This window comes from Centruroides sculpturatus, unplaced genomic scaffold, assembly GCF_000671375.1.
Source record: "Centruroides sculpturatus isolate CEXI.00-Female unplaced genomic scaffold, Cexi_2.0 scaffold436, whole genome shotgun sequence".
NCBI lineage: Eukaryota > Metazoa > Arthropoda > Arachnida > Scorpiones > Buthidae > Centruroides > Centruroides sculpturatus.
This window is the reverse complement of record NW_019384550.1, coordinates 132,056-149,428: the sequence shown is the minus strand read 5'-3', so window position 1 is coordinate 149,428 and position 17,373 is coordinate 132,056. Positions and strand designations below refer to the sequence as shown.

The 17,373-nt window shown below is 29.9% G+C and overlaps 1 protein-coding gene across 1 annotated transcript in view; it reads left to right on the top strand.

The window, feature by feature from the left end:
• LOC111623639 overlaps positions 1–17,373 on the top strand; it is a 165,318-nt gene that overhangs the window by 126,092 nt on the left and 21,853 nt on the right. Inside the window, exons 18-25 of the mRNA XM_023366302.1 lie at positions 1,045–1,156; positions 2,380–2,486; positions 4,881–4,983; positions 9,980–10,171; positions 10,238–10,268; positions 11,116–11,140; positions 11,227–11,293; positions 12,172–12,260. Of these exons, the coding sequence (XP_023222070.1) occupies positions 1,045–1,156; positions 2,380–2,486; positions 4,881–4,983; positions 9,980–10,171; positions 10,238–10,268; positions 11,116–11,140; positions 11,227–11,293; positions 12,172–12,260 (726 nt within the window). The remainder of the gene's footprint in view (positions 1–1,044; positions 1,157–2,379; positions 2,487–4,880; positions 4,984–9,979; positions 10,172–10,237; positions 10,269–11,115; positions 11,141–11,226; positions 11,294–12,171; positions 12,261–17,373) is intronic.

Genomic DNA, 17,373 nt, shown 5'->3' with positions numbered 1-17,373 from the left:
TTTCGACTTTAAGAAGGAAAGACCTCTTCAAGGTCGTTACCAGTGGAGTAGAGTGGATTCCGAAAACGTACAAGTGACGTTACGCGTCACTAGCGTGGCACCAACGCCGCTTAGTGACGTCTCTAGTCGTAAACAGACGTCCGGCGACCAAAACCAGGCGAAAATAACAGGTAGGTGATGATGTTATAAGCGACGCGGTGTTTACAGCCATGGCTTGACATCCGGGTATTAGCGTGATGGCGTCGCGGCCCAACCGCCACTACACGGTCGCTTTTTAAATAACGTGGCTGCACCCCGGCCGCTCGGGAGGATACTCGCAACGCGTCGCGTCGGGCCGCATCCAGGTAACAGCTGTGACGCGACTGCAAGGCCCGGGATGCGTTTCAAACAGCGCTGCGCCGGAGACGGAGACGACTATTACCTGTGACATATGTGTCGAAGAGTGGGTGCACCAGTTTGCGCGCGATTACCGCCGGCGTCCTTGGCCCAGTTGACGATTTTTTTTCCTCCCGTGCATTTTATTTCGAAGCTCGGCAGCCGTTTTAAAAAGTGCTCTGCACTCATTTCTTCGCTCCCTTTCGTCCTTTTTAAAAATGCCAATCGCTGGTGCGTGCGCGATTTTGCAATCGGTCTGAGACGGGAAAAAAGATAAACCCACTCCACCCACCACCTCCCGTGCAAGGTTGCGCGCCGTGCAGAAAATGGCGCTGCACTTTGCTACCTCGTCGAGTCCCCTCGACAGTTAGCGGGCTTGCGCGGCACCAGATGCATATTTATTTAGCTGCGTAATAAAGACTGCATCGAGTCGTCGGGGGATCGATCCCTCCGGGCTGGAAAAGGCCGTTAGTGGGCCAGTCCACTTGCCGTTTCGGGGGGTGGCGGCGCACGGGCTCGGCTACCACCCTCTTCCTACTCTCCTACCAGGCCGATACGTATCGATCCCCACAATATATATATATATATTTTTTTTTTCTTTTCTTTTTTTTTTAATATATCAATAATAAATAGTAATAAATTTTATAAATTTTTTTTTTTTTATTTTAGTGTTCATTTTTCTATGGAAGGTTGTCATCCAGTTCATAAAGAAAACTTTTCAATATGTCAATGTGATAGAGTTGGAACATATGCTGTTCTGCTGACAACTTATGCTCAAATAGTAATTATTTTTATTTTAATATTTTGAAAAATAATTATAATAAAGTTTAAAAAAAAAAACTTAAATTACTGTAGAACAAGAAAGACTTGAAATTATTATTACAAATGTTTTAGCAATGCTCTGAGGTTATATAATCTTAATCAGTCAGATATTGAAATAAACAAATAATTTTTATAAATTTCTGATTTTTGAATTGAAAAGCACTGTAACTGGATAGTACGAGCAAGGTCGCATATATGGATGAGGGTGCTCAGGATGAAAGATGACTCATTATTTCATTTAAAAAGCTGTTTGTTGAGAGAGATATTTTTGCAATATCTGATTCATTTGAATATTACAATTGTTTACAAAAGGTTCAAGGATTCTTTGTCCTGATTCCAGCAAAGAAAGTTCATTCATTTCTCCAAAGGAGAAAGGCTCTAGATATTGAAAGCGATGAACACCAAAGTTTTGGTGATGGACTTGAAGACAGGCTGCAGAGAAATGCACACAAATCTCTGATGATCTCATTGTAACCAGTAATCTAGAAAGAGTCACATGGCAGATAGAGAACACTGGATCAGGCAGGAATTATCTGAAAGAGTGTATGATGGGCTAGACAGAAAACTAAACAAGAGAGGCACTGTGTTCTTAGTTGGTTTATATACATTGGATCTCTCAATCTTATATTCTAGTTTGTTTTGAACCTTTATTTCTCATGAGTTGATTTGTCCTTCATACGTTTCTAGGTGAAATTAGAGGCTTTCTTGGCTGTGGGAAAAGGTTGATGTTGACAATTAATTCAATCCCAATTGCTATGTAGTGCAGTTAATCGATCACTAGGCATTTTTTTATTTTTTATTCAGTTGATCAACTGAATAAAAATAAAGAGATGAAAAAATGCCAAGTGATTGATTAATTGCACTAGACAGTGTTTGAATAATGGAAAAAATTTACTTCTCTGTTACTTATTTATGTCAAAATCATTATACTAAGTTCAAATTTATATATTAATCACAAGTAAAACAGCAAAGCCATTCTTGGGACGAGATTATGTCTTGGAGAGCACGAGCAATGCATGTGCAAATCTTGCACTCATGCCTGTTTATAGAAACAGTCTCACCATTTTGTATTATATTTTAATTTAAATTAATTTTGAATGTTATATTTTTTAACATTTCAATGAATTAAGTTTTAATGATGTAGAATAAGTTAATAATAATACTAGATACTTTAATTTTTAGGATGATTTTCATGTCCACGAAGGCTTTGAAATAATTGCAGGCATTGGTTGTGCCATTTGTGCCTTTTTAATATCTTTTTGTCTTCTTTTATTACTTATTTTATGGAGGTGAGGACTGTTTTATTAATTATATAATTAATATAAATAATTACTATAATTAAAATATATTATATAAGAATACATAAAATGTAGCATGTATGAAGTCATAAAAAGTAACTCTTGATCTATAAACTTCAGTAATATACATATTTTAAACATAATTTATTTTTATTTTAAACAGTAATTGTTTAATATTGGAAATTTTCTTCCATATAGTTAAGCATAATGCAGACATATATACATATAGTTATAAAGAATTTTTAAAATTTTATTTTAATTTTACACACATTTTTTTTTTTTTTTTTTGTTGTTAAATAAAGACTTATTGAAGATAATTCCTTTTGTCTTGTGAGATTTTTGATATGACAGAAGTCTAAATTGTGTATAATTTGGCATTTACAGAGTCATTTTCTTATCTTTGTTTTATGTGGTAAAAAATATTAAAAACTCATTTTTTGTAATGATGAAAAATATCTTTTATTATGATTTAAAAATTCAATAATCCTGATTTATTTCTTTCTTTTTTTTATAACTGTTCTTTGATACTTTTAAAACATTAATATTTTATTATCCTTTAAGTATACTTGTGTCAACAATATCAAATGATTTAAAACAAAGATAACAAGGGTACTCTTACTCTGGAATATATTTAAAACATTTTTCATTTTTGTAAAACATTTTGTTTTACAAAAATTGAAATATATTCCATAAATTTACAAGGCCACCTGCCATAACTCAGCCATAAACTATCATGACATTGCCCACTGCCTGGAAGTCTATCTATGAAATATAAACTCCCTTCCCCTCCCCTCCTCTCTTCTTACATCATACCCCTTTCCCCCACACATGTGTTTGGCAATCCCCACCTTTTTTTCAACAGTATGTTGCCTGACAATGCCCTTTTAACATAGGCAGAAATGTTCACACTTAGTTTATAATTTTGTCACTGGTTTGTTAGGTTTTTGCAGTGTTTATTATATTTCAATTTTTGTAAAGATGATTTTTTAAATGTTTGAAATTTCTTCGTGGCAAAAATATACTTTCTTTTAAAATAAAATTTTATTTATTTGATACTATTTGAAATTAAATATTTAAAAGATAATTTTGATTAATCCAATGATTAAAGGAGTTTATAAATATGATATTTTAATTACATACAATTTATTAAAGTCACATTTTTAAATTTACTGTTATAATGCTTAAAATGATTACTGTTTAGAAAAAACTTTGAAAATGGTTGAGGTGTAAACAAATAAACATTGAATATGTATTCATTTGAATTAAAAAATCTTTTGTAAGATCAATTATTTTGTGCCATTAATAACTATATTTCTTTCTCATATAAAATATTACTAAACTTTATAGATTATTTAGTAATTTAAACATTTCCTAATGATAATATAAATCATCTTTAACAGATATATTCAACTTAACAAAATAAAATTAACCATCATATATTTTTTTTATTTTTGATAAGATTTTTTTTAATGTTATAAACTTTGAAATAATTTAAAATACATTTAATCAAAACATTATATATATATATATATAAATGTTAAAATGTCTTTATAAAACAATTTAATTTCCAATTTTTTATTTGCATTAGAATACTAAATCTTAGCTTAGTTGGATCAGACTACTGTTAAAGAAGTGATGATGATTAAAGGATAAAAAGTTTTTCAATTATAAGATCAATTAAATTGAAATAAAATACAAAAAATAATATGGAAAAACATAACAATGAGACAATGAAATTATCTAATTTTAATATAATTTGATAGAAAATTTTTAAAGTGATAAAATAATATTATATGTATTTTATTATATACCATATTTATTATAATAAGTAGAATTTTTCTAAATAAAAGTGAAACTCTGATTTGTAATTAAGCTACAGTAGAGCCTCGAAAACTCGGCACTCAATAACCCGGCACTCCGGATAACTCGGTCACACCCTGGCAGGGCAAAAAAATCCTTAGTTAATTAATTTTCATTATAGACAGCTTTATGCCTCATAAAGTATTTTTCTGAGGTCTGTCTTATCAAGTAAATTACTGTACACAGTGTATTCATTAATTTTCATTTTCATGTAGTAAAGGCTCTATGCCTTCATAAAGGACGTACTTTTCCTTTGTTTAAGGGTATTTGGGCAGTTTATTCTCTGTTGTATTCTCAAGCAAACAATACATACAAGTACAGTACAATATTTTCTGAGGAAACATGCATACTTATCCTTTTTTTAACCCCATTCCTGATAACCCGGCATTTTCACAAACTCGGCCACCCTTCGGTCCACATTAGGCCGAGTTTTCGAGGCTCTACTGTATTACTATATTCATTAAATTAATTACTATTTGACACAATATAGAAAAAAACAATAATTATTATATTTTTTGTATTTAGACACATCAAAGGTGCCATAACAGCATTAAAAATTCAAGTATGTTTAGCTCTTTTAGGAGCTTACATAACAATCATGATTGCTATTAGTGACATTTTGCATGAGGTATGTATGCTTTAATATCTAATTTATTTTCACTAGCTTTAAAATTTTAAATATGAATTAGTAATTCATCAAATTTATTATCTAAAGGAAATATATTCAGTATATTGAATTTATTGTTATTTTTATTATATAGATACTTGTAAATTTGTTTAGTAGCATTATGTATTATTCAATGTTTGATGTTTTGTAAATTTGTATATGACCAGGACAATACATTAAAACTGGTTCTGATTGTACTTACATAGGAACACACAATGACCATGTGCAGAAAGTTAAGGGTTGATGAAGCTTTAGATTTAATAAATGATAATCCTGGATCAGATATAGATACTTCTGATACTGAAACCAAAAAAATTGTATTCAATTCAAACACTGTCAATGTAGATGGATTATCAGTCTTATATCATGTTTGATATAAGACTGATGGCCTAGGAGAAGTTTGAGAATTTCTCAGATGAACAATATTATAGAAGAGTCTGCTAAAGAACCAGATTATAATCCAAATAATGACAATTGAGACTTAGAAAGTGATTCTGACTACCAAAACAAATGTTTGAAGCTTTTTTTATCCCAGTTAGTGCAATCTGATACATATCAGACTTTTTTAAATTTAAAAAGACATTTTATTCTAATTTTCTAAAAATCCTTTTTTTTTTCTTTTAGTGATTATTCTGTTGGTTGTTCATGTTAATAAAAGTACAGATAAATTCCAAAATATTATAACAAATATTATTTGTTCCTTAAATTCAACTACTCAAACTGGGTAAATGTAAAACACATTACACATATAACCAAAATCCAGCAAGAAAAACTACAAGAAGCTGCCTTTGAACTGCAAAGGTCAGTTAGCCGGATGATGCCTCTAATCTAGTTTTTCTTGCTGGATTTTGGTTGTATGTGTAATGTGTATTTATTTGTTACTTTTTTTGTAGTTTTTTGAAAATAGTCAAAAACCTCCCAGTCTTTAGAGTTATTTGCAAGGGCTTACTCCAATCTTGAAATTGTTAATAAAGTTCAAAAACAAAAAATTTGAACACCAATAAACAAATTCTGCCAGTTGACTTTTGGAAGAGTAATGATAGATCTACCAACTGATTTAACTCAGATTAAGTTGGCAGAATATTGTGTAGGTTTTCAGAATTCATCCATTTAAGTTTTTTCCTCTCTTTAAAATAAAATTTAGAATATTCTTTATTATTTAATAAGGTGAACAAAACTGAGTAATAATTTGAATAAAAGGAAATACTTCAATTTATCTGTTAAAAAGAAACTTGTAAAAATGTATAATGAATCCAATAAAAGCATATTTCAATTCTTAATTCTAAGTTTATTCTATTTTATTTTTAAAAATATTTTTTATGAATATAATCAGCATTAAAAAAAATACTATTCTGTAAAAAATTAAGTGATGATCTTTAAATTAAAAGTGTAAATTTTATTATCTAACATAAAATGATGAAAGAACGAAACCCAGAGATGTAGCCACACAGGGTTATCAAGGGACAGCATTTCCTACATTAATGCTATTTTGCCCTTAACTTTCTACCAGTCCTCATTGCCACTTCATACAGGTTTAAAAGTAAACAGCATAAAAAAGTTACAAGCATTTGACCACTGATAAAACAGAAAACAAGTACATTAGACTCAAATACTAGGCTACATAAACAGTTACAAGGTAAATAAAAATAAGATTTAATACTTGTTCTTGTTCAGCTTTTTGTTTTTTTATGGAGCATTGTCCAAACCAGTGAATTGCCACATTGGTATGGCAGATCTTTACACAATAATGTGTTGCTAGTGATCTTGGACTATCGCATTTTTATAGTAGCCTATTTATCTATGCTAAGTTTACACAAGCCATCAATGATGTGGGTGCCCACTTCAGTTTTCTTTCTTATTCTTCTTCATCAATTCAGCAAAAAAATAATGGATACATTGAACAGCAGTGTGAGTCAACTGCTGCTGATGTGATGTTTATTAGAAAGTGACAATTTTTCATTCAAAAAAAGCAATGATTGCAAAAAACAGAGAACAATCACAGAGTTTAAGTGAGTTTAACTGAAGACTGTACATACAGTATATGCAGTATTTTAGTTTTTGATTGTACCTAATATATTAATGAGGTAAAACAATACACATTAGTACAGTATATGTATTTGATAAATTGAGGTACAATACATATGTATTAAATGACAATGTATTTATGAGTTTTTATTTTACATATTGATATGGTATAGTATTTATATTATTCTGATTAACCAATCAGGTGTGATCCAGTAAAGGTTGGTTAAGAGGGTTCCCACTGTATATGATTATATAATGTTGCATTAAATAAGCACATAACCTCCTTATGTACAATTTTATTTCTAAAAAATGAAAATATCACATTTCCAAATTTTTTTTCAATTAATCAATCAAACTTTATTTTCAAAAAACAGAAATTATCCCTGTTGCAGGGGCTTGTACATAATTTAGTTAGAAGTTTACAAATTATTGGAACAATTAACAGGTTAGCAAATTTATACAATTATTATGCAAAAGTTTTCATGTTAACCTGTTATTAACATAAACAAAAAACAGTCATATTAAGTAGTTTTGTAGCGGTAGTCAAGTTTTACAATATTGGTATACATTGAATTTGTTATCTTAGATTTTCAGTGTTTTTACAATCTTGATGAAGTAATTATAAATATTATAAAGGTCATTTTTATTTAGGTTATTTCTGAAGTTATGAAATGGATTACATTGGAGTATTTGCATGATATTAAATGAGTTACATATATTTGCAAGTTCTTGACAATTCTGTAGTAAATAGTGGATCAAGAAGTCATTGGATTTACACCATGGCCATTGATTGCCTGAAAGATCAATGTAAATTTTACCAATATATAGGGAATATTTATTGAGACATAGTTGTGTTGTTAGTCTTTTCACATTGAAATTTATTGGTTTATTCATATACGGTTGAGAGGATGGGATTTTTAGTATTTTTAGATACTAGGGATGATAATTACTACGGTTTAAGCTGGCTTGGTCTATATTTATAGAGTGAGAAATAACATATTCCAGTAACAAAGTATAACCATATTTCCAGTCTTAGATATTATCTTTAAACTGTAGATCTGATACTCCAAATGAGTTTAATATATTATTTAACTTAGTTTGCCAAAGATACTTTGTTGTTAGTTTTTTACTATATTTGATTATTTCCTGTTGTAGAAAGGTAATGTTGCTGTCACTTTTAAATTTTAAATGGTAGTAAAATTTAATAGTTTGTTTTAAGAAGAAGGGGAACAAGTAGATGTGATTAGTTTCATGACGAATTGCGTATCTGGTAACCGTTCTCTCCAAATGGAGTAATTTGTGGAGAAAGTAGATGTGAAAGCTTTCTAATTTGTATAAGTAGTCAAAACCACACATTGGACTAGCATAGTATATGATCGGGTTGATTATCAAATTGTAGAGTTTCATGTGGATAAGCAAATTTGAAGTTTTTAATGTAGAGCACAAAAATAACAAGTTATCAATAGCAAGTTTTACTTTATTGTTTAAATTCGAAATGTGTACTTTGAATGAATGATTCCAGTCAAAGGTAACGCCCAGGAAGTTTATTTTGTTTACTATCTGCAGAGGATTCTTGTCGAGATATATTGTAGATTCTTTTTTCGAGATTTTGATGTTATTACGGAATATGAGGAGTTTTGTTTTAGTAGGATTTATTTGTTAAATGGATTGACTTGAAATAGGAATTTAATTGGTTGATTTTTCTTTGCAATGAAACTTTTGTAGGTGCTAAGATTGCCAGGTCGTCTGCAAATAAGACATAGTGAAAGATTCTGCTACCAAGTTCTATACCGTCAATGGAATCTTGAAAGAGTTGATCAATCTCAAGTAGATGATAATTGAATAAGTAATGTGAAAGGGGATAATAGTGAAGAAGAGATGGACTTGCCCTGTTTAATTATATACTGAAAATAATTGTGATATTGTAGATAAAAATTGGTCACCAGTTCCTTTGGCTTTTAGATTGTTCACCAGTAAGGGAACGTAGATAGAATCGAAAGCTTTCTGTATGTCTATGAATGATACATATACTTTTCTGTATTGTTTTTTTTTTTTTTTATTAAGTTGTATTTGAGATGATAATAAGAAAATAGCAGATTCTATTCCCTTATTTTTGAAGAAGGCATACTGGAATTTAGCTTCAAGTTCCATTGTTTTAGTCCAAAGTTGACATTTCCAAATTTGAATTATTGCAAAATGATGATAATAGCAATCCAAGTTTCACAAAACCTTTCACTCTTTTTCTAGCAGTTTCTTAATCCATAAGAGAACAAATGTTTTTGGCCATTTTAAATGGCCTTCTTTAGGTCCTATAACATTGGAACACCAGCTCAGTATTTATAGAAAAAGCCTGAGGAAGAGCCCAGAAGGGGTGTTGAAAATGTTTGCTGAAGTATTACACAACACTCTGGTTACAAGGTTAATAGTAAGAGTTATTTTATTGGAACATCAGTTAACAAATATTCAAATGATGTCATTGTTTTAAACAAAAGTTTAAAAGACAGACATGGATAAAATTGAAATAAAATTAACAAATAGATGTGTAAATGGATAACAAAATAAATGCCTATTGCCACTAAGATTACATAAGTTTGCAACAAATTCGATGAGAAGGATGGATTAGCTCATTTAATTTAAGGGATTATTGAGGAGTGATTGCCAAGTGGTGGAGAGCAAGTCGGCATCTCTGCTGTTAATACAATTTTCTTTGAGGAATTTTACAAAGATTTCTAGTGTCTCTATAAAGTTATTTAAAGAAATTCTAGCTTTCCATGAAATAGCAATCTACTGAAAATATTTGCACTTTACTATTTTTATTAGTGTATCTATTTATTTGAAAATAGTTATTGTTTATATTTTGAAATATTATTTATTTATTTCATATTGAAATTATCAATTATTTATATAAAGTTATTTGTTTGTTTATTTTCAGAAATATTATCCCCATATTGTCTCTCTTATTCAGTTCTTCCTTTTAGCAGCACTTTGTATGCAGTTGTGCCTTGGACTTACTATTTATACAGAATTAGTAAATCTTAGGAATATTCGTTATTTAGAACTTAAAATAGCTTCAATGGGATGGGGTAAGAACTTGTTTTTTTCAATTTATATAAATTTTCAGTTTTTTTTTTTCAGAGACTTATATGAAAAAATTAAATAAATCATATTACATTACATTTCACATTTACAGGTGCAACAAGTTGTTTATATCAGTTTTAGTTGTTGGAAATTGAGCATAAATCAAGGGCTGACTGCATTTTATAATTCAGGATTTTAAACTTTTGTTGTACTGCTTTAATAGATTAGAGAATGTTTTTTTTTTTATTTATTAAATATCCTTAACTATTGAATTTTATTGCTGATGCATCAAGAAACAAATAAATATTGATACAAAATTGCACAAATAATATGGCAACAACCTTTCTTAGTCAATGAAAAGTTATCCTCTGTGGATTATATGCCACTACAAGTTGTAGGCAGGAAATTGTACAGATTATTTAGTAAAAGAATCAGTTTTGGTATGCAGTGTTTAGAAAAAAACCAATTGCTCCTGTGCCATCACTTCGTGCACTGTGTTTATACTCAATTTTCCGTCAGTGCAATAATACGGTTGCTTCTATTACCTATTTCATTACACATAGTACGAGTTTCCTTTATTTTTGGATGAAGAATTTATCTCAGACAATTGAAAATGGTATGGACAATGGAAAATGACTAGTGAAACTTTTAAAAGTTACTTTTCAAATATTTTAAAAGCATGCACTAATCATTCAGTAATTCTTTGCTGTATTACATCATTCCTGTGCACTTGAAAGAACTAGCACTGATATTCAAGTTTATTTACTGAACTCATCTATAGTTATTTTAGCAATTCTGATTTCCATTGATTCTCTTGTACATTTTCATAATTTTTAATTTTATTTCAGTTAAAAAAAGTACAAATTATTTAGTAAGCATTGTAATTTTTTGCAAATAATTTTTTACCTATAAACATCACAGTTTTAACATATCAGTAAAATATTAAGTTAAGTTAATTTAAAATAAATTTACATGACATCTTTAANCAAGTTTTAGAAGGATTTTCTTTGGAAAGGTTGACTTTTGCAGATAGTTATTATATTAAAACTTAAAATTATATGAGGATATAAATATTTCTATATAATTTATTTATTTTTTCAGTTGGTGGTTAAAAATTCACACAAATTATTTTTATGCTTATGTTACATCAGTTTTAGCAATATCTTTTGTAAGTATAATTTTATATTACATTTTCTTTATTAGATTATTTTTATATTCATTAACATAAAAAGCTATTAATGAAAGTTAATAATAATACAAATTTATAATTTTATTAATTAATTTATAATTGTCCAGAAAAGATTTTTGAGAAAAGCTTAGACATGTAATTCACACAAATAGTAGGTTGACAATCAGTTATACTAATTGTCACAGAATCATTGTGGTTCAGTTGATGTAACTGAAAAATTTCTACTCTTATCTGTATGAATTAATCTTAAAGTTATGTATAAACTTTAAAATTTATCCAGTTTTAAAGAAAGAGAGCTTAAGTATGTTAATATATGCCATTGAAATCATACTAATTTAAGTCACGATCTTCAACCAAATGGCCAAGGTAATCAATACATCAGCCTATTGCTCTAGGAGACCTGAGATCAAATCTGAGCAATCAAAAATCTGCAGGAAATTTTTGGTGAGGTCTCTCCCAAATACAACAGACCCCATCCCTCACTACTCAGCCATTCAACTATGGGCCTGCCCAAACCCATGATGGTCTCACAATGCTCACAAAAAAGGTTAAAAAAAGGTTAGAAAAAGTTAGAAAAAAGCAATGGTCTGAATCATTCTTCTTCAGTTAAATTCATTAGTAAAAGCATTTAAAGCTTTTAAGGTGTGGTTTAGTGAGGAGTTTAGTGTTTAGCGTTTTATGCTATAAATATGCTGTGTTAATTAGTATGTTTTTTTATGAAGAATTAAAGATATATTTCATATTTTTCATTTGCTTTTTTATGCATAAATTTTTTCAATAGTACTTAAATTCTTTTAGTATTTTTGAACAAAATATATAATGCTATTATCATTTATTTTGTATTTTAATTCTTATAGTTTCAAGTGTTATTATTTCTGACAGTGAAAGCAGAACTACGTTGTCATTTAAAAATAGATCCATTAAAACAGAACAAATTGAAAAATAGGTAAATATTACAATATTAAATTATATTTTTTAAAAGTAAAAGAGATAAAGCAGTATTTAAAATAAAGCAGTATTAGAATTAAAATAAAACTGTATTTAAATGATTTATAAAATAGTATGTTTGATTTAAAATCATTATCAGTTTATAATAAAATAATTAAATTAAAATAATTTTAATGTTACTTTTAGTTAATTAATATCACTTTCAATTAAAAAAAGTGATTATTTGATTTATTAAAAAGGGACTATAGGCCTATATAAAACAATTACTATAAAAATACTAAAACAAAATACAGTATACAAATTTTCTTCATTGATAGAATAAATCAAAATTTTACATAGTAGTACTGTAGAGTCTCACTTTATCTTGTATAATCTCTTGTGTGAGGTTCCAAACAAATGGGTTTAAATTAAACAATATTATAGAAATTTATTAAAACAAAACTAGAGGAAAACCCTCCATTGTTAAAACCAATTAAAGATCAGATTCGTTGTGCTAGTCATATGAAACTGAGACAAGGAAAAAAAAATACTATTAATGTAAGACATGACGTAATAAATGTAAACAAGCATCCTCCAGTAGAGTTTGCTTGTATATGAGCACCTTTGACAAGGTGCTCATATACAAGCAATTAGAACATAGAAAATTTTGGAAAAGGGGAAAGGTTAATTATAAAAGGGGACATTGTGTCAGGTTGTTAAAATTCTAAGATGTCATAGACTAGACAACAAGGTAAAATGAGCACAAGTTCAAAGTCCCATTAACACCTTCCATCCAGAGTTATTGGGTAAATTCCCCGAAGTGAACCTTCTCAGGACCCGAACAGGTCTTGTTTTTCGCTTAGGGACAATCGTGGAACTAATCAGAATGGACAAAAAGGGGAGAACGGAGATTGATAATCCCCGATTGTCAAGGTCATGAGGCACTAAGTGAGTTGACACTCAGTTAGTGAAGTCCAAAGCAAAAAGACACTGTGTGTCAACGCACGGAAGATGGAGTTTTTCCCCTTTGTGCCCATCCAGAGAGTTGTGTTGCTGACACCAACCAATGAATCTCCTCACATGCCACTGCCCCATGGCCCAACTTTCAAGCAATGTTAGAAAAAACATCCCCGACACTCAGAACTTTCAAACATTTAATTGTTTCAAGAACTTTGTGCCTAGTGTAAGTTATTTTTCTGTTAAAAATAAATGGGTTTTTTGTAAGATACTTGTCATCTGTCTCCTCCGCCACACCCACACACAAATGACCCTAGATCATTCTGTTGCGGGATTAATGATCCTTTCCTAAAAGTCAGCAAATTTACACCTGATTATACAAGATAATATGGACTGAATGTACTGTACCTTGCATAATCAAAATTTTGGGTAGCACAGATGTTTACTACAAAGTAATAGACAGAATGAAAGAATATCATTATAAAACAAAAGTAATAATCATTCCTAAAATTTATATTATGAGAAATTACCAGAGTAACTTTTTTAAACTTTGCAAATCCCTTTCAAGTACCACACATCAACTAGCTGAGATTCTTAAAGTAACTTGTACTATACTGTACAATGGAATCTCAAATAATGAGTAATTCTCATAATAAGCAAAACAAATTGTAAAAAAAAATGACTCGCTTAACAAGTGACATTTTGCATAATGAGTGATGAGAGGGGAAGTCCCAGATTGTGTGCGTGCTACATCAGTCTGTGTATAGCACTCGTTCCACTAGCATCTTAGTGTCACTTGTGATCACACATTTTTTCAAACTTGTGTTCAGACATATTACTTACAAACATCAACAACAATAGCCGTTATACAATAAACATGCCAAATGATATGCCAAATTCTTGGGCTATCTAAAGGCTTTAATTAAATGTTAGAAATTAATTAATTTGACTAGAGGTAGGCAGTTATGCTGCAATTTCGTATTAAATTTAATACAGTGTATTATATAATTTTCATTAAATAAACATTATACATAAAATATTTGAGTACTTTTTTTTTGGCATGGAACACATTATTGTATTTTACATTAATTTATATGGGAAAAATTGATTCACTTAACGAATGTTTTGTATTATGAATAAGATTCAGGAATGAATTATGCTTGTTAAGCGAGGTTCCACTGTACTATGTATCTTGATTTTGTTAGTGAAGTATTTTTCCATTGTTTGCCAGAGATAATGTGATGAACTATAGAAAAATAGTTCACCACGTTAAATGGGTGAAACAAGTGTCAGTTAATCAGAACTCTTATATTTAATAAAAGCAAATATAATAATGACATATCTATTTCTTTTTACTATAATGAAAAATGTAATATTTCACTTTCAATATTTTTTATTTTAAATTACAGTAGAACCTCGATTATCCGGACCTCTATTATCCGGATTTTCGATTATCCAGATTGTTCAAAATAAACAAAAATTTTACGAATTTGCTGATTTGCACTTGGCGAATTACGATACTGTTTATGTACGTGATGGAATGAATAACTTTTTTGTTTCAACAACGTCTCACCCAGCACAGTGGTTGTAAACTCTTAAATATATTTTGCATCATAATAAAAATATAACTTGACATACGTACTTATAAATAATTTATATTCAAATTACATCATTTATATGACCAAGGGCGGCGTATGGGCAACATGGGCCACCACCTATGCCTCACGGTCCGAAGGGCCTCGCGTCTCAAAGGTTTATGCATTACTTAAAAGCCGCAAATGCAACAAAAAAGTTTTAGTCGTCATAAAACGATAAATAGTTTGTCAAATTTTTATTCATAAAAATGCAGTTTTCAACTGCTTTTTATTTTATAAAATTCGTCTTCTTGCGCCACCAGAGGGACTTTTAAACAATAAGTAGTCTGTTAGCGGTGGTCAGAAGTAGTCCAAATTCAATACGAACGTTTGTTTCTTGAAAATTTGATCACGATTTAAATACAGTATTTATTTTTAATATTACCGATATGTCATCGAAAAGAAAATGTGTTGTATTATCATTAAAAGACAAATTAAAGTATTTGTTTTGATTATCCAAATTTTTCCTTATCCGGACTACCTTCATCCCCAATTAGTCCAGATAATTGAGGTTCTACTGTATTTGCATCTTTAGTATGTTGCTATTGGTGTTATAAATAACTGAATTTAAAATACAAACTTGTATGCTACAATATTAGCAAGGAATCTATGCAAAGAAAATCTTTATTTCTTTGCATAGATTCATTAAATTATTAAGACATCTTTTTACTTTCTCTGCTTTTATGTTTATAACATGCATGGAAAAGCATTGTAATTGTGTCAGATATTTTCTTCCAGGTTTTTTATGCAAGTCTCAATGTTTTGAGACCACTTTGAACCCAAAAAGTCAAAAAACCAGGAATAAAATTTTGCAAATGTGTGTGTGTGTTGGGGGCTATTTCATTTAATATTTCAGGATGGGGTAAAAATAAAAGCAATAAAATTTTGCATGGTAATTTGTATATAAAGAGCATCGATACTATTAAATTTCAGTGGTTAAAGTTCAAGGAAACAGGAAGATAGGGGAGGGTTGTGTCATATATCGGGTGGTGTTGGACTTAATGAAAATTTTTATTATTATTGGCATTTACAATATTTTTAAAAACTCATTTCTACCCTCAAAATTAAGCCTTTTGCCTTTTTATTATAATTAATAATTTAAAAGTTATTTTTTAATAAAATCTCTTAACAGCCAAGAAAGTTATGCAATGCATTATTGGACTTTAATTTAAAAAACTTTATTTAACCACTACATTATAGCAATTATATAAGTCAAAAAATAAAAAAAACAAATTTAGATAATATATTGAATGTTTTTCGTTATATATTTCTTTTGTGTGGTTTGTAATGAGCAGTACTTAATTCCGCGAGCGAAATGGTACAAAAAAAAAACACTTAATATTATTTACAGCATCAAGTATTTTAATTTGCTCCGAACAGGTTCTTTACATCGGATCCCAACCTTATAACTATGAATTTTATGTACAGTACATAGGCATTTACATACTGGTCTTCCAAGTAGATAATTCATATATGTGCAACAGTCAGACACAGGTTGTATCAACTTACACTAACTTATACTATCTTAAAACTAAGAAAAATGGAAAAGTAGAAGAAATAAGGAATGATAAGGAAAGGAATAGAAATACCCAGGTTTCTTTTGTAGTGACGTGCTCTTGGGTAGGACACAACTTTGGATTTGTGATCCTTTTCTCGCTGTAGGACTTTCATCTATTTTTGACTTTGTTGTCTTTCTTCAATGATTTCTCGGCAAATTGCAGTCTTTGATCGTCTTTCTAAAATTTCGGAGCACTGCCTTTTTCTGCCTACCTCTTTGGGATTCTCACCCAGACTAACTCGTTCTCTGTCCGTTAGGCCCCAGGGCCTCTCTCCCTCTTTTGTTCTACTTATTTTCTTGGAAACGGTAATCCTAACCAAGGGAAAAAAGGGTTAGATAAGAAGGTTCTAGAAGGAATTTAGAACAAAGAAACAGGAAAGAAGGCTAAGATTAATCCAAATAAACATACGACTACCCAATATCATGGCCGATGGCCACACTTTTAACTAAAAAAAGTTGATAAATAAGCATAAAATTTACATATATAATTTTTTGTACTTTGAATTGAGAGATTCTATAAAAAGTGCAGAAAACTTGTAACTTGGTGCTTTACCTCTGTATAATGTGTGCAGTTGTGTGTGAAAAGCACCTCAGAAAGCAATATATCTTTCTATCTGGACATTGGGGATATCTTCCTAGAACTAGACATTGGTCACATTGTTACCAGTCATTTGGTTCTTTATTACACCAGTGAGGGGAATGGAGTCCATCTTGAGCTTTGAGACTGTCATCAATGTTGAGTGTCTTGCTGTCTTTTCTGGAATTGTGGTCTGGTAACCTGTTCTACATTCTCACTACAAACTCTTTTTTGCATTCATACATGGGAAAAACTGTAATTGTCAAGTGAACTATAATGAATCTTAAACAATGTTAAAATATACACTTTTTCTGTTCAAGAACTATTGTAATTGAGATTGCAAATGTTTACAGTGCCTTCAAATTGACATTTTCAATGAAGTTCAATAATCTTGAATATACAGATA